This window comes from Ambystoma mexicanum, chromosome 2p (assembly GCF_040938575.1).
Source record: "Ambystoma mexicanum isolate Mex_15411 chromosome 2p, UKY_AmexF1_1, whole genome shotgun sequence".
NCBI classification, from domain to species: domain Eukaryota; kingdom Metazoa; phylum Chordata; class Amphibia; order Caudata; family Ambystomatidae; genus Ambystoma; species Ambystoma mexicanum.
In genome coordinates this window covers 1,020,534,167-1,020,559,914 of record NC_090923.1, presented here as the reverse complement: position 1 = coordinate 1,020,559,914, position 25,748 = coordinate 1,020,534,167, and the positions used below count along the sequence as shown (strand labels likewise).

Here is a 25,748-nt window from a genome sequence, read left to right as displayed (position 1 = left end):
AGACGTCCTTTCCGGGTCCCGCAAGGGGACTAAGGAGCTAATAACGGGCCCGTCATTAACGGGCCCGTTATTAGCTCCATCCCCATTCCCAGTGAGCCCTATGGGGGCTCAAATGGGAATGGGATTGGTTTTGTGAATGAGGAATTACTGGGTCCTCCAAGGTTGGAATGACCGGGTAATTCCTCATTCATAGAACCCAGAGCTGGAACCCGGTATGGAAGCAGCCATGCCCTTTTTAAGGGCATGGCTGCCTCCATACTCGTAATGAGGCCCTAAGAGTCCCAAATCAAGTTCTGTAGACTGTCCAAACTAACCTATCCTGACCCTACCACTACAATAACAACTAAGGCACAGGAGCAGAGGCGTCCACAGGGTAGGGCCTGAGCAGGCAAAGCCCACCCATAATCTGTAAATGCCCTCAGCAGGGCTGTGTGGGCACTTAAGAATGTTAATGTCTCTGCAATGGGCCCAAATACATTGGCTTCAGGCCCCACTTGTTAGACAATCCTGGCTACGCCTCTGCACAGGAGAATGACTCATCTCCCGTGAGCCTGTTTCTCACCAAGTTCAGTTCAATAGAGTATTTGTAGTTAGTTGTGAGTAATTTCTTTTATCAAATCATACAGTTCAGATACTGTTCTTCAAGGTCGCAACAGTTTCTTTCAATCTCTTGTTCTTTCTTTTCTTTCTGTTCTCTTCTCGTTGGATCCTGTTTGGGATAATCTCTTTCCTCCCAGGGGACAATTATTTTCCATTCTCTTTAATCAAACTTACGATTTCTAAGAAACTACAAACATAAAGATATGCTGCATAAAAGGAAAGTAATGCCATAAAGAGCTACTATATATACTTGAGAAGGTGTAGATGGGGGAAAGGTTGGCATTGAGCTTAGTTGTTCTGGAAGTTGGGGTCGCTGCTTTGAGGTCTTTACCCACTGCATCTTCGGCCATAAAATTGTTCTAGACCCCCAGGCAAAATGTTCCCACTCCTCCTCTGGTAAAGGATCCATTGCCACCGTATCCTGGTACTTCTGGCTTCGCTAGAGTGCACCCTTGGGGTGCTGGCTGAGCTGCTCTTGTTCTGGTAATCAGAGTTTCTTCCCCCAGGACACCATACGAATTTGTCACAGGGCATTTTTGTTGGAAGCATAAAGAGACAGAAAAAGTGAAAAATAATGACCTTTATTATTGGACAGACGCGATACTCATAGTTCAAGGTGTACAGTTGAGGTTAGTTGGAGTTCCCTCGCAAATTGTCCAATGGGACAATCCTTCTGAAAGGACATTAGCACTGAGGCAGTAATGGGCACACTCTGCCCAGCCATAGCGTCCTTCCAGAGGCACAATTCACCATGAAACCTCCATCTCTAGGGCAGTCTGTCACAGACCCAGGGCCTGCTTTTGGCTCTTTGTCTCGGTAGTGCATTTCTACTTTGTGGGCCAATCTCTGTCCATACATACCTGGGAATGTTTGCTCTGCTGCCTATGTGTGAATGCACATCTAACGGTATGTCTAATTACACATACATATCTTTGAGTTGGTGTTTCTGTCTAGTATGTGCTTGTTAGTGTCCTTCTCTAAGTTAGTGCCCGTTTACGAGCGTGTGTCCCTTTTTGAGAGTGTTTGCCATTTCATGGTTTGAAATGTCTCTGTGTTTGAGCAATTTGTGTGTCAATTACCTTGAGTATCTTGTCAGTATATTTGCGCTTTTGCATGTGTTGTCAGTGATTTTTTTTCTCAGTGTTTCTTTATGGTGATTTTAGGTTTGTCGGCTTTATAGGTTTTTGAATGTTTCTGTATGGTATGTGTAGAATGCTTCACTCTCTGGGACCGAGGAAGGGAGTCGGTAAGTGGTGAGTGTTAGTTCTCTGAGTGGATGGATGGCATTACCAGTGTTCCTCCATTATGTTTTGAGATGCGGTTTGGTGGCGAGCTTTCTAGGTGCGTTTTGCAGGTGGGAAGATGGGGACTGAAAGAGGAGCGGAGCTGTATAGTTGAAAGTGCTTCTGCTTGTGTGTCAGTGTATGTGTGTGTTTGCTAGCCTATATTTGTGTGCCTGTGTGAATGTCTTTTAGTGTCCATGGGTCCATGTGTACATCTTCTGAATACTGTAAATCATAGTCCCTCAATGATCGCAGATCTGTTCTATAATGCTCGACTTCACTGAATCGACACATGTGCAGCGTGGAACGCGGGACACTGTACACCTGGGTACAGGTCACTCCACGCCTCATGTGCAGAGTCCGAAGGCTTTTGCTATGCATCAAGAAGTCTTGACCAGAATTCTGCTGCCCCGGCCCCGCATGTAGCAGAACCTCATCAAAGGGTCCGATAAGGTGTTCCTCCTCACCAGCATGCCAAGTGCCTGGGACCCTGCTGTGATCCCAGTCTACTAGCTGCCCCTGACCCATCCTGCAGCATGGGTGAGTATTTGCTTCTCCTGAGTTGGGGAAATCCAGGAGGACCCCCTCTTTCTATCGCGCTCTCTCTTCATGATGGGGTATGCCCCCGCAGAGCGCTTGTACGCTCCAGGTAGGGTCCTTCAGATGAGCTTCCCAGGCATATACGGCCGCCCCCAGAGGGTCAGGTCATCAAACTGGCAAATAGCAAAACCCTGCAAGAGAAAATTGTGAGATGAGCGAGTGACACCTACCACATATGCACATACAAAATAGCACAGAATAAAGGGGCTAACTCTGCCTATGCTTTGATACCGGGTGGCCAAGACAGAAGCTTTAGACAGGTACCAAGACGAGGGGGAAAGGAATAAAATGCCTGGTGGTGGTGCCCAAGCTCTGTAAAGTTCTGAATTGACTGTCTTGAACTGCCCATGGTGCGACGCCAGGCAGCACATAATAAAGGCTGTCACACTATCCATCACTAATACTAGTAAGTCACCAAAAGAAAACGCTACCAAGTGGCAAAGACTGAAGGGGGTGGTACTGTACAGATACCAGGTGGCATAGAAAAGGGACACACGCCGTTCGTGCTCCAACCCATAGCTGCAAAATGCAAACTGTGGCATGGCCGCCCTTGCTCGATTACCAAGGGACATAAAATGCTGGTGCAGGTACAGGAAGGAAATGCTTTAACAAGAGGGGCAAACAATTGAGGGGTCTTCCAATGGCCATGTTTAGACAATACCATGGAAGAAGGACTTAAGATTCAGGAGGTTATGTAACCAAGGGGCCAAGAACGAACAATTAAGAAAAAGTAAGAACTATACAAGGGGTGATAGCAGGGGACACACAAAAAAGAATCAAGCAAATCGCATGCATTAGTATCTGTCTGAAATTGGATGTAGACAATTGGGGGGCTGGTAATAGTCAGGTTCCGATACCAATGGGCACAGGGTGAAGAGGCTCGCTCTAAACTGCTCTGATGGGGCACACCTGGATGGGCTGGTAACTGTGGGGACAGACTGATGGACCTAACACTGCCAAAGCTATGGTACTAACCAGTATGAAATGGCTGGTACTGCCCCAATGAAGAAGCTGTCAAAGCCCCTGCTAGGATACTCAAAGGCACACTCATGTTCAAATATAAGGAACTGCAGAACTAAAGGGGTGACACAAAATGTATTAATTGGTATGGCCCAGGCTCAATAACAGAGGGACATAACAGAGAGATTAGCACGTTGATATCAGTGGGCTCAGAATTTAGAAAGGAGCACTACTAATGTGCTATTCACATGAGAACCAGAGTGAAGGAAAGGAAACTTGCCAATGCCCCCATTGTTCATGCAAATAGATTGATCAATGACACTCACCAGTCGGCTGGCATCAGCAAGGTCTTGCGGAGTTTCACCTTCCATATTGGGTAGCAGATTGTCAGCTCCTGCCTGGCACAGCACAGTCCAGATGCTGACATTGAGCCTGCCCGCTGCTAGGTGCAGAGGTGTGCAGCCATTGTACATTACAGGGTTCACCTCGGCCCCTTTTTCTAGAAGGAATGCAACCAGGTTGGCATCGCCCAGCTCTACAGCTAGGTGGAGAGCAGTTCGCCCACAGGTCCGGTCCTGGGGAGGAGAGCAGAAGGTTCAGAAAGAGAAAAGCTATGTGCAAAATGAAAAAATATTCCCCAGTCTCTGTCTTTCACTTGACACCCATAGAGGACTTTTCCCTTCCAATCCTTCCATGAGAGGTCTACACTCTTTGCATCACCCCGTGATAAACTTCACTCCTCCCTCTAAGGGCCCTCTCTTTCTCCTAACTTTCTGCTCCAAACAGTAAGCTCTCCTGATCCTCGCCATTATTCCCTTCATCGAGATGGTCGGGCAGGACGTTATGTAAAGAAATTGAAGATTTAGTTTGGACCTTCCATTCTGCTTCATTCCTTCTATGGTAAAGAACAGGATTGACTGCAGGAATCTACATTGAGGCATACTGTCATGTACTCAGTCCCACCACCACACAGTCCCACCATAGGCCAGTCAGCCCCCTAGTCCCATGAAAAGACTGACGCAGCAACAAATTATTTTCAATGGACAGTCCGTTGTGCTGAATGGGAAACTGAATTTCACTTGCTGGCAATGCACAGAGTGGGCTTGAAAAAGAGAGTGGGGCAAGTCCGCTTCTGCCCCGATTCCCATTGCAGCTTTCTGCCAACCTTTACCTATCAGACTTCAAAGAGTGTGAGGCTAGTGCTCAATATGTGACTGCCTCTCGCTCAGTCCCATCCCTTTCGAGTGCCCCTCATATCCACATCCGGGTAGGTTCTCCTTACAATCGTCGTCTAGAAGGGCCCCCCCCTGCCTCTCTCATTCACTCCCTCACTTCATCCACTGCAATACACTTTCACAGTGGTTCCTTGGTTAGGTCCTCCATAATATTTACTCCTGGAAATCCACTGTAATATCTACTCATTACTTTCTTCACTGTGACATTTGCTCCATTCTATGCACACTGAGCTAAAGTACAATGGGTTGTATGCACCACTCTGCCTTAATCTGGTGTCTGACCCAGATCATTTGCAGTGCACAATCCCAACGAAGAGTGAATCTAGATTCTCTACCTTCTCTATGTTTCACATTTAGAACAATTCCATACACTAGACATGGCAGCTTCAACTGGCAACTCAACACTATTGTAAAGATATGCAAGAGGCGCAGAACCTGAGCAGCAGAAAGCTCAAAAAGTCAACTCCTCCCACGAAGGAATAGAAAGGAACGGAACACTCATGAAACAACAACTAATCAGCCTTCAAGGAACACTAGCTGTAATACCAACGACCCACCTGAAAGACTACCCACCACTTACATCTCAAAATACCTTGCAAGATACCACCAACATCCAGGAGTAGCAATACCCCTATCATGCCCAATCAACTCCATACACAGAAAATCTAGAGCTACTTAGAGAAGAAACTCCCACTATCAAAGATTATCCAACATAGAAAACAGCCAACCCAAAGCTGAAAAGTATACAGAAACCTGAAGAAACTCCCAGTAATTGACTTTCCGCCCGACCACAAATTACCATAATTCTTCTGCAAACCAACCTTCACTGGAGTCAGGACCACAACCTTAAATCTCAGGGGAACCCATTTTAGAATTTTAGGATGCAAATCCAGCACATGAGAAAACATGACACCCTGACCCCACCAACCAAACACAGAAGAACTCCAGAAACCAGGACCGCCTTAGAGGACCCACAGCAACCACAGAAATAACCATCTTCTCATCACCACCTACTCCATACACAAACGCAGCAGAGACATTTACGACTTAATCAGTGAGGATAATGCAGATTTATATTTCATCAAGGAAACCTGGCTAACGTATGACTACTGTTGTGGGATTATACAAGACATCAGATTAGATGATTCATTTCTTCAAACACATCAGCAAGAGATGAGGTGTATTTGCATTTGTACATAGAGACCACATCAATGCAAATGTTTCTCCCTCGAACACCATCCCAGATGGCGTATAACTCGCTGTACACTGCACCACCTCCCACACATCCATGGTCACTTTTCGCAATCTACAGATCACCCTCATCATACAAACCCTCATTTAAAGACAGTTGTGCTGATACTCGACCCAAATCTCATGGTCGACCCTTGAAACCACACCTTAAACAATGAGTGAGACTGTCCACACAGAAGAACACACTCTGGGTGGAATTTTCTGTAACAAATAACTTACAACAGTGCCACCACCACTCCCATTACACCCAGTGACCACCTTGATATTCTGTGATTATATAAATAATGGCTACATCTCTACTAAAATGCATCAAGTTAGAGGACTTCATCACAAAATTGGAAGCATCGCATGCCCCCTCCTCCTTCACCAAATCATCCAGGAACATCCTATGGACTACAGCATTGCCTCCATGTACTGATCTCGCAAACAATTTCTAATCAAAAGAAGCTCATGCAGTGCCAGAAAAATAAAGCTGGCAGATAGTATACTACCAACCTCAACGAAGAGTTGAGAAGGGTACAGCAAATATGGAGGAGAGATTACCTAAATACAAACAAAACTGCATACTACTGACAGATACAGGGCAAAGAATCCATGCGGGATACCAAGAGGAGAATGCTATAAAAGGACCAAATGATTCAAAAAGCTGTCAACTTTTAATACCGCAGTCGCCCCATCCCACAACTCTGCAACTCAATCTCTTTCTATCTCAATGACACAATCCTACAGATCCAAGATCATCTGGATGAAAAAGACCCTACAACTACACCCAATCCAAGTAAAGAAATCGACACACATCAAAACTTGCATACTGACCCTAGGAGCTTTCTGTCCATCAGCAATACAAAGTTTCTTTAGAACAGTTCCCCACTACTGGACAAGTGAGAGAGGCCTCGGAATTTTCACTCACCACCAGCCATTTGCGAGTGGTAATTGACTCTTGGGGAGTAAGAAATGGTTGATGGGTGCATGTGGAGAAATGAGGGTGCCAGTGACTTCATGTCTGGCTAGTAACTTGCAATTTGAAATGTTACCTCTGCAGCCGTATCCCCCAGGGGGCTGGACCCCACTCCCTGGGGACCCCACTCCTAAACATCTACAAATCTGTAATTGACTACACAGACCCCCCACGACAACCGTGCAAGCTATACTTTGCAGACACACATATTCACAGCAAGAAGCCTTGAAAGGTTCATCAACCAACAACTGCAGACCGCGAATAATCTCTCATTCAGGTGGGTAAGCAGAAAAACATGCAGACACAAGCACACCAAGTGCATTTACCCTCTTGGATATCACTTTCGCCTGTGACATAATCAGCCATAGAGTCCCCCCTAAAAAGACTCACAGATATTGGATTTGAGATAACCGTGCAATGCTGGAGGACATACCTCCTCTTGGACAGGACAGACACAATCTACATTTCCCCTTTTGAGCCATTCCCATTCCTGCATCCTCATCTGTGCAGTACCTCAATGATCCACTTTATCACCATACATTTCCTGTATCTACATGATGCCCTCTTGGAAATTATCAGCACCTCACCTCCTACAGCTATGCGGAGGACACTCAAATCATCCACAAACATACCCAGCCCTGAAGCCCAAAGCAACCAGACCTTGGCATTTGTCTTTCACATATAGAATCACTGATGACAACAAATTGTCCAGAGGAAACCCAACTAAACCTGTTCATGTGAAGTATGCTGCCGCCAAAACACCACACAATTCCTTGGCCTAGGCCATCGAACCGTGCTGCTAGCCTAGAGCAACAGTCAAAAAACGTTGATTCTTCTTAGACAGCCCTCTCACACTTGGACCCTAAGCTCTATTGTTCTATTAAGATTAATGTTTCTTTCAACTCCCTCCATTCAGAGCATGACACCATACCTGACATTTTTGCATTGAACTATGGCATGGCATTCATTGCCCTAGTACACTTAAGACTGTATAATGCCAACAGCCATTGTTTAGACTTATCGATCCGCAATGTGTAAAAGACAGAAACTAGACCCCACCTAAGATCAGAAAGACGGGAACACATCACCCAAAAAATTGTATTACACATTGTGGGCCCCTGCCATGTAAGGACCAATCAAAGAAAATGTATACATTCACTAATGAACTTTCAGAATGATTCGATCAGCCCGATTAACAATCACCTGCTTCAACCAAACGCCAAAGAAAATCATCCTGCTCATTTCCAGCAACCAATCTTTGGAACACAATGCCTAGGTGACTCCGCACAGTGAAATACCCCCAACAACCTGGCCATTTACGGGAGCACAGCAGAAGAATTAACAAAGCTATGTACCATACAAAGACCAGACCAATGTTATGGTCCCCATGCACTAGCCACCGCACACCCAAACAGCAACAGAGCAAATGTCAAAACCAAGAACACAGTTGAGAATATACTCAATCAATCAGTCAATTTCACTCATGCATGCAAAGACAATGGTGTAGAAGGTTGAACTCAAGAATGGTCTTGATAATGAATGCAATTGGGTCAGTGTCTTCAACTGGTTATCACAACTGACACAGGGCATCAACACTTACCTCCCCCCTGTATACAAAAACCAGATTGGGACCAGAAGGAAAACAACAAGGAAATCACAGCAAACCAATTGGTCTCTACCGCACGCTGTCCACACCAGTCACAGGAATTAAAGCAATCTCTTACATAGCAGGGTAACCCTTTCACACTGCCTAACTAAAACCCTGATAGGATGCTCTACCCCACCAATCAGAGATTGGATTCCTCAAAACCCTCCTGAACTAACATCACCCAACAATCATATAAATGGGACCAAGAACAGCAAGTATGCTACCAGCCTGACTAATGCTAACAGTACAATGCTTCACCTCTTCACCCGCAGGCAGGCCAAAAACCTTTTGGGACTGTCAAGCCAATCAACTTCAGACAAGCAGCTCCCTAACTCTCTCGCCCAACCTCACAACTAAACCCCCATGCACGCTGCAAACGTCCCACCCGGTAGCACTATATTAACCACTGCAGAGCTACTTAGAACGCGATGCATGGCACACAACTTCTTTAGGTCTATTACATGTGTTTCTGTAGAAGAAGAGCACCCAACACTTATCAGGCATCAATAGAAGAACAATACTCTGGTTCTGGGCAGAAGATATCATTCTAAGAGTGTAACTCAGACCTTGATAGCAAGTGTTGTTGTAAGACTGGTACTTGACACTCTCTTCAGGGTCTTTGCTAGCTTAGCAGCATGTATGGCCTCGGCCAGCAGGCAGCACTGTAAGACCAACATGTGTTCTCCCTTTTACTGTGAAAGGCAGCTCTCACCTGGGCATTGATGTCAGCCCCCAGGGCGAGTAGGTACTGCAAGATTCCCCAGTGCTGGTGTAGAACAGCCAGGTGAAAGCAGGTCAGACCTGAAATAGAATAGGCTTGTTAGTTTCTTTTCTTCAGCACTCAGTGACGGGTCTAATTGTTTTGGGGAGAGGCAAGACATTTGACTTTTACACAATGGTGGATCTCCAGCATAGACATCCCTTTAAGATTCACATCTCGGAATGTGGCCCTTTGCTCTTAAAGTGGCCATACGAACACACGTTCAGCCTTTTTCTTTTTAAATACTTTAAACATCAGCAGATCATTTTCCCTTTATGAATTCTGAGATATGTGTACATGGGAGACTCCTAGACTACTGTCCATCCACTCGAGTACCTTCAGTTAGATGTTTCAGGTCTGCATTTTGCTCACCAATTCAGAAAGTTGTACAGGTCATATTTAATCTGGGAAGGATACCCATGTTGGAGAACCGTCAAATGGAAGTAAGCTCCCTTCTTTTTTTTAGAATCCTTCTCAGTCACACGCTTTCATTAGAATTCTAAGCAATAGAGGAAGAGGGTAGAACAAAGAAGAGCATACAACTTAATAAAAAAGACTTCCAGCTGCACCTAGGCAGTTAGAAGGTGCCTCAGAATCTATGTATGAATGCTTATAGTATCTATGTATGTCTGAGCTTCCACACAGCGGCCTTAAAGATTTCCACCAAGGGCAAGAACTCAACTCAGGCACATGTTTAATGTGAAACTCCCTCATATTCTACCTTTAGGATCCCAAAACCATTCCCCATCAAGCAGAAGTACATGTTACAAGAAGAGTCCCAAACTGAAAATTCAAGGTGTGGGGGCGACGAGTGTGTGTGTTTACAAGATACGAGAAGAGTGGCGTTGGTGGAGGTTTACTTATTTTTGTGTGGCCAGGAATGAGTAATTCAGTCATAAACTAGATTAAACCCCCACAAACACTGCTGCCTTGTTACTCTTCTTTTTAACCAGGAAAGAAACAGTAGAATGAAAAAGAGAAACAACACCATACATGTGAACATTTGAGTTATATTGTACATATGGGAGCCAGAGGCACATGTTCAATTTCAGACAGGATGTCGCTCAAAACATGGATTTTCAAGGGGTTAATAAATGCAACGCCAGAAGATTAAGCAAGGAAAGAAGATAGTATTTTAGCCGCACTGGTTCACTGGAGGTATAAAATGTATTGGGGATGTGATAAAGGATAACAAATGGGTCTCCTTCAAAAATGTACAAGACACTTAGGACATGCATGATTGCACTCTTGGGGAGAGTTGCCTGCTGAAAAAGTTGGTGGATTCCCCATTTCCAGTTAATGGTTCTGTTCTGGGGCATCAGTTCCTTGAACTAAATGTGCAGGGTCACCTGGCCTCAAGGATATAGGACTTTGGGAAGGAGCAAAGGCACAAATTGACAGTAGCTAGATTGCGAATATGTGTTGGAACGTTACTATGACTTGCCTGAACATGGGTGAAAGGGTAAGACAAATTAAGATGCTGAATAGAACATATTGGACCCCCGGAAAGACTTCACAGATGGGTTATGATAGAATCGGAGGCATTTTGGGGCTGCAGGCACAAAATCGGCTCATGTTGTGGGAATTCGGCAAAATGAGACCATTTGGGTAGCTGCCAAAAGGGAAATGAATAGTGTTTTGAATCTGCAATTGGATTTTGAGACTATTGTTTTGGGGAATGATGCCATTTTGGAAGACCTTGATTATCCTCAAAAGTGGTGGCTCCTTAGGTCTGCTCAGATGGCCAAGAAACGCATCCTTAAAATGTGGAAGTCAGGTAAGGCACCTACAATACTTGATTGGTCGCAAGAGCTGACTAGGAAGTTTTTTAATAAAAACGTAATCGTTAGGCTAGAAAAGAAAGTCAAAATGTATGAAGACCTTTGGGGGGCATTCCTGGAACTTATGTAATGTGTTTATTATTGACCTTGAATCGATGGGAGAGTGGGTACATTTTTTGAAAGGGAGGCAGGGGTATGTGAGTACTCTTTTGTTGTGTGTATTCCTGTATAATTCCCAATAGAGAATTGAATACAAATAAATGCAACACTGAAACATTCACCATTGTGGCTATTATGAGTAGTATGTAAACAAAAGCAGGTCCACTGGAGAAAGTAGGTCTTTGTTCTACTTCGCTGCTGTTCTTTGCTCTGGCACTGGTCAGAAGTTATGGTTTTTAACAAAAATGAAGGGTCTCTGTGCTCCAAGGGGAGGTTAAATTATTAGACAGCTCCTGTCCAGAATGCACTATGTCACTAGTGTATATATAATTTTGCTCATCTATCTCATTGTGGGGTCGAAAGGCTCCAGAATGTAGCAGCTCAGATTCTTTGAAACTAAATGGCTGGCGTACTATTATCTCCAAACACTGCACTTGGTCCAATCTTTAACAGATTAAAATTTAAGAGTGGGTATCCCACAAAAAGGGCCCTAATGTATCATGGATCAATCCTACCATTAGTTCCTGTGAGGCATATTAAATCTTGTGAATCTTTCCTTCAACCCTGTACCAGGTGTCAGCGATCAAGTTCTAGAGACCCATCCATCAGATACTGTTCCGCACAGACTGACAACTTTCAACACACACTATACTTGCGTAAAGTAAACAACGGGCCACTCTTGCAGGGGCTGTATATTTTTACACAAACCAAGTCATAAAATAACTTCAGCAGGATTCCTCAACGTAACCCAATGGTCTGACTAATTGTATCTCCAATGGTCTGTCTAATTTAATCTCCATCGTTTGTTGCACGTTCAACAGGTCTAAGCTAATGATTCTTTGTTCTGGCAATGAAAGTGTACGTTCACTGTGCTTTGTGGCAGCCTTGTTGCCTACGGGCCCCCTGGAAAGATGAAAATTCCCTGGGCAACCTGCAACCTGGGCAACCTGCAATGAGAACCCTCTCCAAAAGTGCTCTATTTCTTCTCCTTATCCCACAGAACACCCTGGCTTGGGGATGGTGAATTCTTTGCGGTGTGTTACCAGGTGGGCGAAGAGGGGGTATAATCTGACCAAAGGAGTGGTTCACCACTAACATGTTGTTTGAGCTCTCGAGAATGGGGGAACAGCATCTCGCCAGTTTTGCAGCATGGACCACTGAGCTAGAGGGTCTCACTGAAGCCCTTTCTAGCATTGTTTTTCCCAATAAAAAACAAAAGAAATGGGTCACCTTTTTCTGAATCTTTGAACAGTGGATTTTTAGGGGATGAGGAATAATTACCACAACAAGAAAATCAAGCAGCAGAGACATAACAGACCAGTTTTAGGTGAAATGAGCGGCTGGTAATTTGACTCCGGTATGGCTTGCCCAGACCAGAGAGTCCACAGGCTTCTTCAGAACAAGAAGATTATATAATATCCCCATTTTTAATTTATAACCTAATGAATTGTGGCAAGCCACAAATACATGGTTAACAAAAGGCTTCCCTCCATCTAGCACACAAATTGAGATAGACAGTCCTCTAGAGAATTTAGAAACCAAACTTTCTTTATGGATTAAGAATATATTGGACAAGAAAGTGTAACAGATTTCAAATGGCGTCTACCTTTATGTCAACAGATGCCACAATGCCCTATGAGATATTACAATTTGAAAAGATATTTGAGGCAAGTGCATCATAAAATGAAAAAAAAGAAACAAATCACAAATAATGTATCTAAAGGTGAAGGAACTGCAAATGAATGACAATCTCGTCATAAAACATGCAGTAAATGGGGGTGGAAGGGTTAGCACTCTTAACCACCCAGAGGATTACCAACGCATCAAAGGAGAGCTCACGTGTTGAGACTAATTAAATAACAACCATGGCACAAGATAGAAGGATAATAACTGGATTATGTATATAAATTCAACACCACTCGGGAGATCAACAACATCAGGATGTGGATCATTACTTGAACCAATTTGTAAATATAATTAGAAAATTTAGCCACTAGTAAAATAAACAAAATAATCTTTACATGACACAAAATATGTCATCAACTTAGTTAAAGACATGCTCTTTGATTGAACTAGATTTCATTATAGCCAGTTTTGATGTAGTCATTGTACATGAGCAGGAAGGAATCAATTGAAACTATACCATGTTTGAACAGGAGATGAACACCAAATTTGGTTGCAACTACATTCCTTATCGACTGTTTAAAAATAGCGCTACAAAAGAATTTCTCCTCATTCAACAGAGAATTGTATTTCCAAATTAAAAGGAACTGTTCCTAATATGGAAAATGTATATGTGCAAGTCTTTGAGGATGGCCCCTTTTCCAGACCATTTGTCTATGGAAGAGATACATAGATGAGAAGATGTCCAATTCAGTTTTATGAATGGCTAAATGGGAGTAATCAGAATCTTAAATTCACTATATCTGAAAGCAGAAACAAAGACAGATAGGAACAGTCTACTACAGTTCCAAAGACAACATCCATAAACACTTCTGAAAATCTCCCTTATAGCCAATTCCTGTGATTCAGATGAAATTACAAGAAGAATTTGGATTATTTTTATGAAGCTAACATTTTAATGCAATGGGATTATCACAAACAGATATTAGAGCTATGCTATGAAAAGGGCATTGTCCCATGACAGACTAAACACCATCAGAGTAGAGAAGCAGGACAAAATAATGCATGTCGCCGTTTTTAATAAGCATGGTTCTCAGATTAGATCAACAATATGAACAAATTGGCAACTCTTACATTCCATGTTTAAATGGAAAACCAATGTTTATTTTCAAAAGAGGTAGAAACATTAACAATTAACTATTCCATGCCTCCAAAAAAACACCACTTCCGATGTGGCTCTGTAATTTTGGTAAACCACCATATATCATTCAAAGCAACATACCATGTGGCAGTTGTATAGCATGCAGATTCACTAAAAAGATGGAGTTTTTCCACTCATGGAAAATTTAAATAAGAACTAAAGGTCATTTTCCAATAGCAAAACTACTAATGCAATTAAGTGCCTTTGTGGAAGATTCTATACTGGAAAAACCAGCAGGTCGATAAACATAAACATGTATGAACATAGATCACAAATTTGAAAAGCACACTTTGGTAGCACTTAACATGGAATAGAGGACAGAGACACTGATAGGGATATAAGTCATAGTCCCTCTCTCTTACTAACACTAACACTCTCTCCTACTACAGTAGGGAATGTAGGGACTAGGTTTGGTAAGAACCGTATACACCCTTTACTAATGGCCGACTTGGCTTTGCTCCATAGATATGCCCAATCTCCCACGAAAAATTAGGAAATATGAGTAAACCAGCCACTTGGAGCAGTGTCTGTGAAATGACCAATCACGGAGGAGCCACAGCACTCCGTGCTGAGTTTAACCACGAGATACAGGCCAAACGAGGTGTGGCCAGGAAGAGAGAGAAACCACCAGCATGCTGGTGTGATGAGCCCGGACACACTGCAGGAGAGTGTAGCGGGGTGCAGCAGAAAGGCCGACATGGCACCCATTGGAAGAGTCATGGAAGCGGCTTTGCATTGGCAGAAGAGATGGGGAGACCAGGAGAGGGAAGAGCTCGACTCATGCTTGTCAAGGCGCTGAGAACAACTTGGTGTCAATTGAACGTCTAATTCCTGAAAGAGATAGATTGATGAACCGGAAAAAAATGTACAAAAGTTACTCCACTGTTCTCAAAACTTAGATTCATTGGTCTGGATGATATTAAGATAGTGGAATTCGTACAGGAAACCCGGCACAATTGGGTGATTGTGTGTGCATCTTCACTCAATGCTTGTTTGAAATTCCCTGATGGAGGCGGGTGCGGCCTTCTTCCGCTGGGATTTTAAATTTTAGAGGGAGTCTGGCCCGCAATCATGAAACTTGAAGAAGATACTTCAACATACCGAAATAACATCAGAGAGCGAGAAAGGGAACCACAGGATGAGAGAAGTCTTCCATCTGACTATATTAAAAGCAACAAGGTCCTAAGCGCGGTGCCATCAAGAATAATCCAATCAGGACCGGGGAAATCTCTCGGACTAAAAGTGACTGTGTAAAGAGCTCATGGCCAAGCAAAGAATATAAAAATGCATTCACAGGAAAAGACACTGCTAAGTAATTCTACTGATTGGAGTTGGCTGGCAGCAACACTTACATAGCCCTCAAGTCTATAACTCCCTATCACCAAAGACCATTTTTGAGTATAGCATCGTGGAACATGCGCGGCTTTACGCATTTTTGTTTAAGAAGGGGGGCCGTGATATAAATACCTATGATGTATGCTGTATGCAGGAGACCTGGCTATCGAATGAACCAATGTGTGAGGGTTTTGACATCTGCTTCAATCCCGCAATTCAGAGCAAGGTGGGAAGGCCCTCGGCAGGCCTATTGACAGTGGTAAATAGGGGTGGTCCCTTTACTATCTTTCACGTAAAACATCCTAATCCCTTTACTCAGGTAGTGGCCATGTCATGGGAAAGGGGGGGGGTTTAAAATCTTTCAAAACTAATTATAATCAATCTATATTGGAACCCTGTTGGGATGAAAGATGAAGAATTTGTGGGGTAATAGATGAGGCGACAATAACAACAAACAATCCTCACATAGTACTATGTGGTGATCTCAATATAAGGTGTCTAAAGGAAGCAGGAGTGAAATTGCCTAAGAGACTACTGTCTAGGAGGGCAGCACTTTGGGTCTCTGAACCCAAGGAACGTGACATTGGTATGTTTAATGGCCAGTTAAAGGGAGATATTACTGGGAAAATAATGATGTGGTCACAGGGTAATTGTGTAGCCCATTTAGATTATTACTTTGTGTCAGGGGGACTAGCTGAATTTTTTACCACCTGGATATTGTGATGATGCCAGAAAGTGATCATCGTCTTCTTATCCTGACTCATAGGGGACAGAATAGGGTAGGCCCTCAAATAATGGCAGAAGCTCTGAATGTTACCCGCCTTAGAATAATGCCTAGGGACATCTAAAGCCTAACAGCTAAATATCAAGAGAACCTGGAGAAAAACAACAGAGGGATAGACTATACTGGAGTTCTAATGGACTTCAGAGTCAAGCCTCGAACTAGGACAAGAGCAGAGTTCAAGAGACTTCATTATCTGAGCTATGAAGTTAGACAGCTGAAAAAAAGCTTTGAGAGTAGATCTGCGACGTAAAGACCACGACATTGAGGGGGACAGAAATGCTAATAAAAAAAGAGAAGGCAACATTACAGAAATTGGCTATTGTCCACTAGAGCCCAACACTTCCAGGAAGATGGTGCAATCATAATGAATATCTTGTCTAATAAAAACACAAGAGATCTATGGAAGCTCCTCAATAATAATGCTTTATTTCAATTAGCCACTATCGTCCATTCTGTCCCAAAATAAGGGAAATATCTTTGCTCCTTGGTCCATTAAATTTGACAAAGAAGATATTCGAATTCTGATAAAAATAAATAAATGGATCCAGAGCTGCAGGCCCAGATGGCCTGAATAATAATATCATGAAAGAGAATCCTGAGGATTGGGCGCAATTCTGTTGGACTCTCTTTAATCAAGTGGTAACTACCAGAACAATCCCTCCATCTTGGAGGAAGGCACTGGTCATCCCCATCTATAAGACGAGAGACCGGGATGAGCCAAGGAATTACAGACCTAGAGCCCTGCTGGATACCCTAGGGATGATCTTTGCCTACATTCTTTTAAACACCTGAATAAATGGGTACGAGAGACGGGACACCTTGATGCGAGGCAAGCAGGCTTTGTACCTGGGGTGGGGACAAGTCTGATTTTATTCTTACTAAACATTCCTAAGATGAGGGTGATTGAAACCAATCAAAAGGTATATCTGCTTTTATAGATCTGGAGAAAGCCTTCGATAGTGTTAGTAGGAACAAACTCTGGCAGAAATGGTCAGACTGGGCTTGTCCCCCGGATCTATTAGATGCAATAAGGGCCCTTTCCTCTGGCACATCTATCCAAGTGAGAATGTCTGCCAAGGGCTTGCTGACTTATCATAGTCCTGCCTTTAGAGGATTGAAACAAGGCTGCCCTTTGATACTGGCGATTTTTAATCTTTATCTGTCGGATATTGGCTGAGCCAAGAAGATGTGAGAGCATTTTCGCCAAAGCTGAATCACCAACCGATCCCCTGGATGATGTACGCCGATGATTTAGTGGATATTGATTTTACGCCCATTGGCCTCCAAAGTAGATTGACCCAGCTTCATTGCTACTTTCAGTCTAACGAGCTCAGAATTAATGTAAAGAAAACAAAAATTCTGATGCTCTCTAATGGCCGTGGAAAGAAGAACCACCTAATCCAACTGGCTAATTGTCTCTGAAAAAATAGAGATTATTGACTCAATTACATACTTGAGACAAAATAAATTGCAATGCAAAAGAGAAGCTATGGATGGATGGGCTGAGGCTAAAATGTGGAAGACTCGCGGTGCAGACCCTGGCTTTGGCAAATTCACATTGGTCCCAATAATTATATTTTACAGCACCGAGAAGCTGCCACGAAGCGAGAGAGAAACTCAAGAAGAGTGGCACGGCACCCAATGGAAGAGTTGTGTAAGTGGCTCTGCACCAACAGAGGAGCAGGAGAAGCTAGACGGACCAACGCCACTGGAAGCCAGCTACACGGTCGCTTAACGATGGAGGCATGCAGGAAATCGAGCGAGAGAGAGTGAAACCCCAGCGCAAGGATAGAAAAAGCTTGAAACCCCAGAGTGGGGAGTGAAAAGAAACCGAACCCCAGAGTGCGGAAAGATAAAGCTTAAAACCACAGAGTGGGGAGTGCGAAGAAACCGAAACCCATGGTCGGGAGCGAGAAGAAACAGAACCCCAACGTGGAGATTGACAATAAGAAGAGCCCCAGAGTGGGAAGACCCCAAGAACCTAAAAAGAGGGGAGAAAGACTAAAAGAATACCAGAGGGGAAGAGACAAAGAGACCTGTGCTCGAACTTTCAGCATGCAGAACTGCCCTTTTTTTTAAACTTGGCACTATGGGTAAGGACCTGAACTAAAAGAGACAGGGTGGGGTAAGAAGTCAGCAGCCATCCCCGACAAAGCCTTTCTTTCTTGTTAGGATGTTTTCTGTTGGAGATGGGGAAAGTTAGCAGGTTAGAATATGATTCTGGACAGAGGACTTCTTATTGTGTTGCAGACATTGTGACGAGTACCCTTAGGGATTGAGTCTGTAGAGTAAGGGAACAAATATTTGCCCGTAGCCAGAATAAAACCTCTAAAGCTATGTGTTGTTCGCAAAGTCCTGAGTCTGGCGTACCTCATAGTATGAATGAGATATACATGGACATGGGCAGTTTGGGTCGTTCCTTTTCTTTCTTTATCTTTTTCAACATAATTGTTTATATTCAAAAAGTATGCATGCTTTTGAAACATAAAGAGGTCTTTTTCGTACCCGAATAAATTATTGTATTTTTCGAATAAAAAATGTTTTTCTTTATTTATAAACGTGTAGTGAGTGTATGCTTCTTACTACAAATAATTAAAGTTAAAGATAAATTCAATGTTTAAACGTGTCCTTTCCACTGGCCAGGGTACCTCCTAAATTACAGGTATGGAGAAAATACATGGATCACCTTTCTGTATTGTACACAAATACATGTCAAACTTGTTAGTCAACCACTTAATTTTGTGTATTGTACACTTATAGATTATTGACTGGTTGTAATTAAGTTGTTATTCTATACATACCCTGTGTATCTTTGATTTCATTGCTTAGCACTGAATGTTCATGAACCCAACTAAAGCTTTCTCTTTAAGTGGCTGTGCTAGGGGACATTGCATGTCGTGCCTAGGCTCACCTCCCAGAAAGGTCTAGGCGACATGCCAATGAGGACCTAACAAGCCGCTTAATCTGATTCATTACAATAGCTACGTATTCTCACGTGTCAAAGCTGTAGGAAGAGAAGGGGAAACTGATAAGTTGCCAGTGCAGCCCAGCTACTATACCACCTAAATCAAAAGGCCTTGCAATTGTATTCCACCAACCACTGCAAAAGAAGCAGCTCGAATATCAGTTTAAAACAGCGTGACCCTCTCAGCGTGCAGCCCAGTGCAAAGGGCGCCCTCCTATACCTTGCCAGTTCCAGAGACCCAGAGCGAGAAGCGCCGGCGGCCCAGAGGTTGCGGAAGGAAAGACAGAGGTCTCAGGCAGGGTAGGAGCCAGTGTCAAAGCCTGCAGGCAGTCCAAGTATCCATGCAGGCAGGCCAGGTGAAAGGGTGTGTTGCCGTTGCGGTCCTGTTGAGCGGTGTCTGCCCCCTTCAAGACTAGAGCCCGGACCACTGTTACTTGGTGTAGGTATACGGCCAGATGTAGAGGGGTCTGTTGGAAGAATGGGAGACAACAATCAAAACACGGCACACGTATGACAGAAATGTGTTCACAAAGGCTGGCTGAAAAAATAAAAGTAACACCCTGGCACACATCCACACATTCAGCACAGTGCTGAACATGCAAGATGGTTGCTGGAGAAAAAGGATTGCGGAAAGGACATATGAACAAACACACTGCATATCTGGTCCCTCCCATAGCATTCTACATTCCCTGCATGCCACTTGTGTAGACAGATTAAGCTGTGACCTTTGACTGGACACCCTTTCTGTACCCATCAATAAGGATCAGTCTCTACTGCTAGCGCATAAGGGAATGCAGTTGTATGATGAGATATGAATGATGCAAAGAAGAGCTATGCAAGTATTTCTTCCAGCCTTGTAGTCAGTGGGAGATCTGCACCATGCACAAGACCTGTCACCAAGGTACAGGTATCTAGCTTAGTGGAGTTGGAGGGAGATGGGGCATTATGAGGTAGAGGATAGTGGTGTGCAAGAAGCTAGGTGACCATCCACCCATAAATAAACAAGCCTGCTGCCTGGCTCCGGTACAATAGGCTCTATAGCCGAGAAGACTTAAGAGCAATCTCTCGCAGATTTATTTTCTATTTTCCCACAGGCTCTGTTTCGGTATGCCTCCCCCTAAAAGGCTTTGGTTATGTCCATGAAGCCATCACTGTTGGTCCAATCCCACATATTTAATACATACCCAGTCAGTCCCCGGAATTGGATGTCTCAGTGTCATGGAAGCCATGCCTGACTCTCCCCCTGGGTGTTTGGTATCTCACATTAAGACCATGCTACTCTCCCCAAAATAAGCAGCACCTCAAAAAAAGGTCCAGTCACTATCTGTCCCAATTTTCCCACCCCTGGACACTTCTTAGACCCCTTAATAAAGGCTCTGCCAGGCCCCCACAGTACAGTTAAGTTTGCCACGTTTCAATGTTAGGTTTAGTCTGTGTCCCCGGGCTGGAGACTGTCCAGAGAAGAGCAGTCACTTTACCTGAAGGAGAGTGTTGTGGAAATTCAGGAACTCCGGCGGGGACTGCAAGATGAGGTCCAGGGCGACACGCTGCTCCTCGTGAATGATACAGAGGCTCAGGTACCTGTGCAGAGGAAGATTTGAGAGGATGAAGAAGGAGGCGATTACGCAGGAAGTATCAGAAGACTGATAGAGAAGGACAGACAGAGGCTGTGATGGGAGGAAGATGGAAAGAAGAGGGGCCCTGCGTGCTTATCAAAAGAGAGGAGAGAGGAGGCAGTGATATAGGCAATAGTGGTAGAAAGGCTCAGCTCAGAGCAAGTCTGTGCATAGGGGAGGGGTCAAATGCAATGTTCAGCCTGCCGCAAGGGTTTAGATTTGAGCATTTTGTGTGAAGTAACAATGTTAGCAAGATGATGATTTAAATTGATGGACCCGTGGGTGGCACTACTGCCACACTAAAATGGAAGCAGGGCTATTGACAAAGGGGTGCACCTGAAACTAACATTTATTAGGGTTACTATGTCATTCATGTCCTCACAGGGCGTTATTTAACATAGATGACGTCAATGCGTTTTGCATATTCATATTTAGAATAGCTTTCCAAAATGTGGATTTGGTACAGTTTTAACCCCTGCAATGCAGTGCCTCTGGACTTTAGATTTACAAACTGGGGTTCCATGCCAGTCACCTGTTTCGTCACAGAAAGCCCATCATCCTGAGCTGAGGGGAAGGCAACAAGGCGGATAGTGAATTTTGTGATTAATAAACATTTCCCATGAATATGCAGAAGCGACTGAGTGTGGGAGTCTGACCCGCCAAGCTGGGTTCAGGGGGAAGAGGGTTCTCCCCTCAGAAATTGATTTAAATAATGGGCTAAAATAGTGAATTTTAAAGCACACAATTAGTGAAATAAATTGTTAAAAACCACACAGGTTATAATCAGTTTTGCAGAATAACACATGAAAGAAAATCAGTGTTCATGCTGGCTTTGCCCCTAGATGACAATGGGAGCTGAACCAATATATGCCAGTATTCCCACATAAGAACATATCCATGTTTGCTTTAACCATAAGCCCAGTAATGATACAATAAGAAAACATATCCATTCTGGCTATGCCAATATATGCATGTATTCCCACATAAGAATGTGTAGGTTTTGGCAACAATGCCAGTAAAAATGCCATGCCACTGTAAGAAAACATGTCCATATTTGCTGCACCAATGTAGACCAATATGGCCACGAAAGAACACTCATGTTGGCTATCTATATATCTATGTGGAACCTTTTTTAGCGCAATACTGTCACCCTAAGGCATCATGACGCTTTTATAGGCAAGGAAAAGGGAAAACATTTATGCAAAGAGGTATGTTTTCAAACATTCTTAAACAGATTAAAATCTTGAGTAGCACAAAGAGAAAGTGGAAGTAGGTTCCAATGTTTAGGGCTGGCAAACAAAAAGGTATGACAGTTAGAAAAACAGAGTGGAGACCATCCCGTAGTACCCAGTGCTCACTATTGCTTCCTGCCAGGAAGCTAAATTCATTCCTTTAGATCCGGTATTGATTGGTTTGCTAAGCTTAATTATCCGTTCTGCAAAGCAGTTTCAAAAAAGCAGCTCAAAAAATCTGAAATAACAAAAATACGTCTTGTCTTTCCAAACAAAACAAACCAACGGTGGTGCCCACCTGTTTTCCATTTTTTTAAACAAAAAAGTATGCCCACCATAATGTTGTAAACAGTAACAAGGGACTGAGAGAAGGGCCAAAGAGACAGAGCACAATGTGCACACAGGGTAGGATTTTCTTTTGCAAGGATAAGCAGCCTTTTACGACAAAATGCCTGACGGGTCATGCAGAAAGATTTAAAATGAATACATGCTGCAACAGGATGCCAGTGAAGGTCCCGCAGAGCCGCAGATACTGGCTAGCCTGCCATAAGGGATACTTTTGGCCAGACGGACTGCAGCCTTTTGCAGCACTTGCAGATGTTTCAAAAGATAGGAAGGTTGAGCCAGCATTGCAATAGTCAAGACTGCCTTCGACAGTGGCTGCAACGACCGGTGCATTAAATGTATCAGGAATAAAAGAAAGAACTGTTTTCAGCTGCTTCAGCTTTAAAAAGCCTGCAATACAAGTGGAGCCAATTTAGGCAGCAGGTGAAAGTGAAGCAGAGATCTTGACGCCAAGATTTGTTGCTAACTTGACTTGGGCAGGCAACGGATCCCAAGCAGGTGGGCAGTAATCAGGGGTGCACAAAGAAGCCGAGGCGCGGCCCACCACCAGGACTTTCGTCTTCTCCCCATTACATTTCAGCCAGTTTGGGCCCATCCCACTTCCCACTGCCTCGAGGCAGGAACTGAGATGGCCAGATGATCCATTACGTTCCAGGTCCAGCCTAAACAGTAGCTGGGTGTCATCAGCGTAAGAACAGAAGCAAAAGGCTGGCCACAGGCTTGTAGCCACATATTGCTCTCATTCTTTAAAGCTCCACCATACTCCGCAACGTGACCACTGACTCTCTTCAGCAGGCCCAGGGAGGGAGGGGGCTTAAGGGGGGCTATGGGCTTTCTGTCTCTGTCATCTTTTCCCTTTTTTTCTGTCTTCTTTCGGTAATTCTTCCTTGGTCCCCTTGTCTCCTCTTTCTCGAGGCCGCACAGGGGATCAAGGCCCCTTTTCTACTGTTCTCTTCTTGAAAATGGAAAATGTTCTTTATGTGATCGCATTGTTCAATATGTGAATTGTTTTGGTTGATTCCTCTCCAAGGTCGTTTGGCCAATGTAACACTTGATCACAATAAAAATATATTTAAAAAAAAAAAAAGTAATGGGGAAAGCGCAGAGCCCCGGGCACTCCACATAGAACAGAAACCTGGGGGTTCGGAGATTTAAAAGGAAATGAAGAAATAAATTGGAAAGAGCTGACAAAAAGGCGCAGAACCACTTGAGTACTGGACCAGAGATGCCGACTTCATGCAATCTAACCAAAAGAATAGCATGATCAATAGTGTCAAAAGCGGCGGAGAGCACCAATAGAATTAGGCCCACTACACTGCCCTGCTCACGAGTAAGGGTAAGATCATCAACCACAGATACTAAAACAGATTCCAGGCCCATAGGAGGGTGAAAACCAAGTTGAAAAGGATCAAGGATGTTGAACGCTTGAAGAAAAGATCTTAACCAAGGCGTGACCATAGCTACCAATAAATTCATTAAAAAAGAATTAAAGAAATAGGTTGATGGTTAGAAAAAAGTGAAGCATCCAGTGTAGGTTTTTTTTAAAGCAGTATCACCAAAGCATGTTTTAATAGAGCAGGAATCTGACCAGAAGTAAGGAACGAGTTTCTAGCCTCAGCAAGAATCTCATCAATAGAGCTAGCTGTAACTTTCAAGAGGTGAAGAGCAATAGGGTCCATGGGTGAGGCAGCTTTGCCCATAATGCCAGTAAAACACACAATGCCACTGCACAAACAAATCCTTACTGGCTTCCTCAATGTAGTCCCCCAGCCCCACCAGCAAGTTGGCTGTCCCGAAATTCAAGTAAAATGTGCCATTTCACTGTAAGAAAATGTCCATACTGGCTGCACTAATGTAGGCTAGTATTCCATATAAAAATTGTGGTAGGTCAGAAGAAGGAGGCAGACTAGTTTTGGTCACTTTCAACAGATGTTTATTAAACAATAAGAAAAAGGGCCTACCTATCCCTACTCTACGGGATTCCCTACCCGTTAAACAAACTACTGTGCTCGTCATCAGTAGTAAAGTCCAAAGATAATATTGTCTGTCCTCCATCTCAAAGCTAACCTGTTCTGGCCCTACCACTAAGAGAAAACAACAAAAGATAATCCATGAGAATGACTCCCTTCTCCGGGATAGGCTTTTCAGCCTTTATTGAAGGCTTTTCAAATAGCTCCTGGCTATTTCTTTGACCAGTTCCCTTAGTTCTTAATTGGGACTTCTCCAGCCTCTCGGTGTCTCCTTTTCTTTTAACAGTGAACTTCCTCTCCTCCCTATATCTGGTTGTTGCCCCGTTGGGCTATGGTTTCTGTCTTTTTAAAGTTTGTATTAAACAATACTTTGATGGGGCTCAATGGTTCCTCTTCTTGTCCTTGCTTCTGAATGTTCCTTTGGCTACTTATTCTGTTATAAGCAAATTAGTTTATCTCAGCTTTGTCATGGTTTGTTACTTTCTTCCTCTGTAAGATTGGGGTGGTATTCCTAACCACTTTTCCCTGCTGGTTCTGGCTGGCTATATAAACTTTGATAGTCTTAAGTGCCCCCCTTTCCCTCTGGGATATTCTCTCTATAAATGTCTCTTGTCCGTTCACTGGGATGAATAGGCTGCACGCCTTGTTTCTTCTTACTCTTGTGAATCCCGCTCTTTCCATTGCGATGAGCAGACTGAGTCTCGTAGTTATTCTCACTCTGGTGAATATTTATAGGTTTACGGGGATGAGTAGGCTGTATCCTGTAGTTATTCTCACTCTGGTGAATATTTATAGGTTTACTGGGACAAGTAGGCTGTGTCCCATAGTTATTCTCACACTTGTAAATATTAGTAAGTTCACTACGACAAGTAGGCTGTGTCCGTAGTTATTCTCACTCTTGTAAATATTTGTAGCTTCACTGGGACGAGTATGATTAGTGTGTCTCTCTTCCCGGTAACCCTTTCGGGTCTCCTGCCTCTCCCGTTACCTCTATATGCACAGGCTCGATCGACCGGTTGCTCCTCCGGGGTCGGGTCAACTCTCTGAGTCAGAACGGCTTCAGGGTTCTTACTGCTTCTTCTAGCTTCTTTTGTGTCGTCCTGCGGGGCCACTGCAGTAACGGTATCAGTGTTGTTATCGGACTGAACATTCCACTTTTTCCAGGTCACGCCACCATCTCTTTGCTCCTTGTTTCCTTGGGGTTCCAGTCCCCTGCATAGCACAGTTATCTACTTCTTCCGTGCCTCTGGATTACAGCTACTCGCAAGCTCCTTGGCAGCTTCCAGCCTTCCCCAGGTTCGAACTTCCCAGGCTTCATGCATTTTGCCTAGTCCTTATTCCATTTTTATATTTAAGTCCTTTCTCTCTGTTGCATGGGCAATCTCTCCTGCTCGCCCTTTCTTCTACGTCACAACATATTTCTCTTTTCCCTTTGCCTCCCT

General features: G+C 43.8%; 1 protein-coding gene across 1 annotated transcript in view; it reads right to left on the bottom strand.

The window, feature by feature from the left end:
• Nucleotides 1–1,162: 1,162 nt before the first annotated feature.
• Nucleotides 1,163–25,748, bottom strand: part of LOC138567048 (NF-kappa-B inhibitor epsilon-like) — a 44,706-nt gene continuing 20,120 nt past the window's right edge. Inside the window, exons 2-6 of the mRNA XM_069644881.1 lie at nucleotides 20,622–20,724; nucleotides 19,364–19,610; nucleotides 9,248–9,336; nucleotides 3,770–4,018; nucleotides 1,163–2,614 (exon numbers count right to left, since the gene is read on the bottom strand). Of these exons, the coding sequence (XP_069500982.1) occupies nucleotides 2,543–2,614; nucleotides 3,770–4,018; nucleotides 9,248–9,336; nucleotides 19,364–19,610; nucleotides 20,622–20,724 (760 nt within the window). The 3' untranslated portion in view covers nucleotides 1,163–2,542. The remainder of the gene's footprint in view (nucleotides 2,615–3,769; nucleotides 4,019–9,247; nucleotides 9,337–19,363; nucleotides 19,611–20,621; nucleotides 20,725–25,748) is intronic.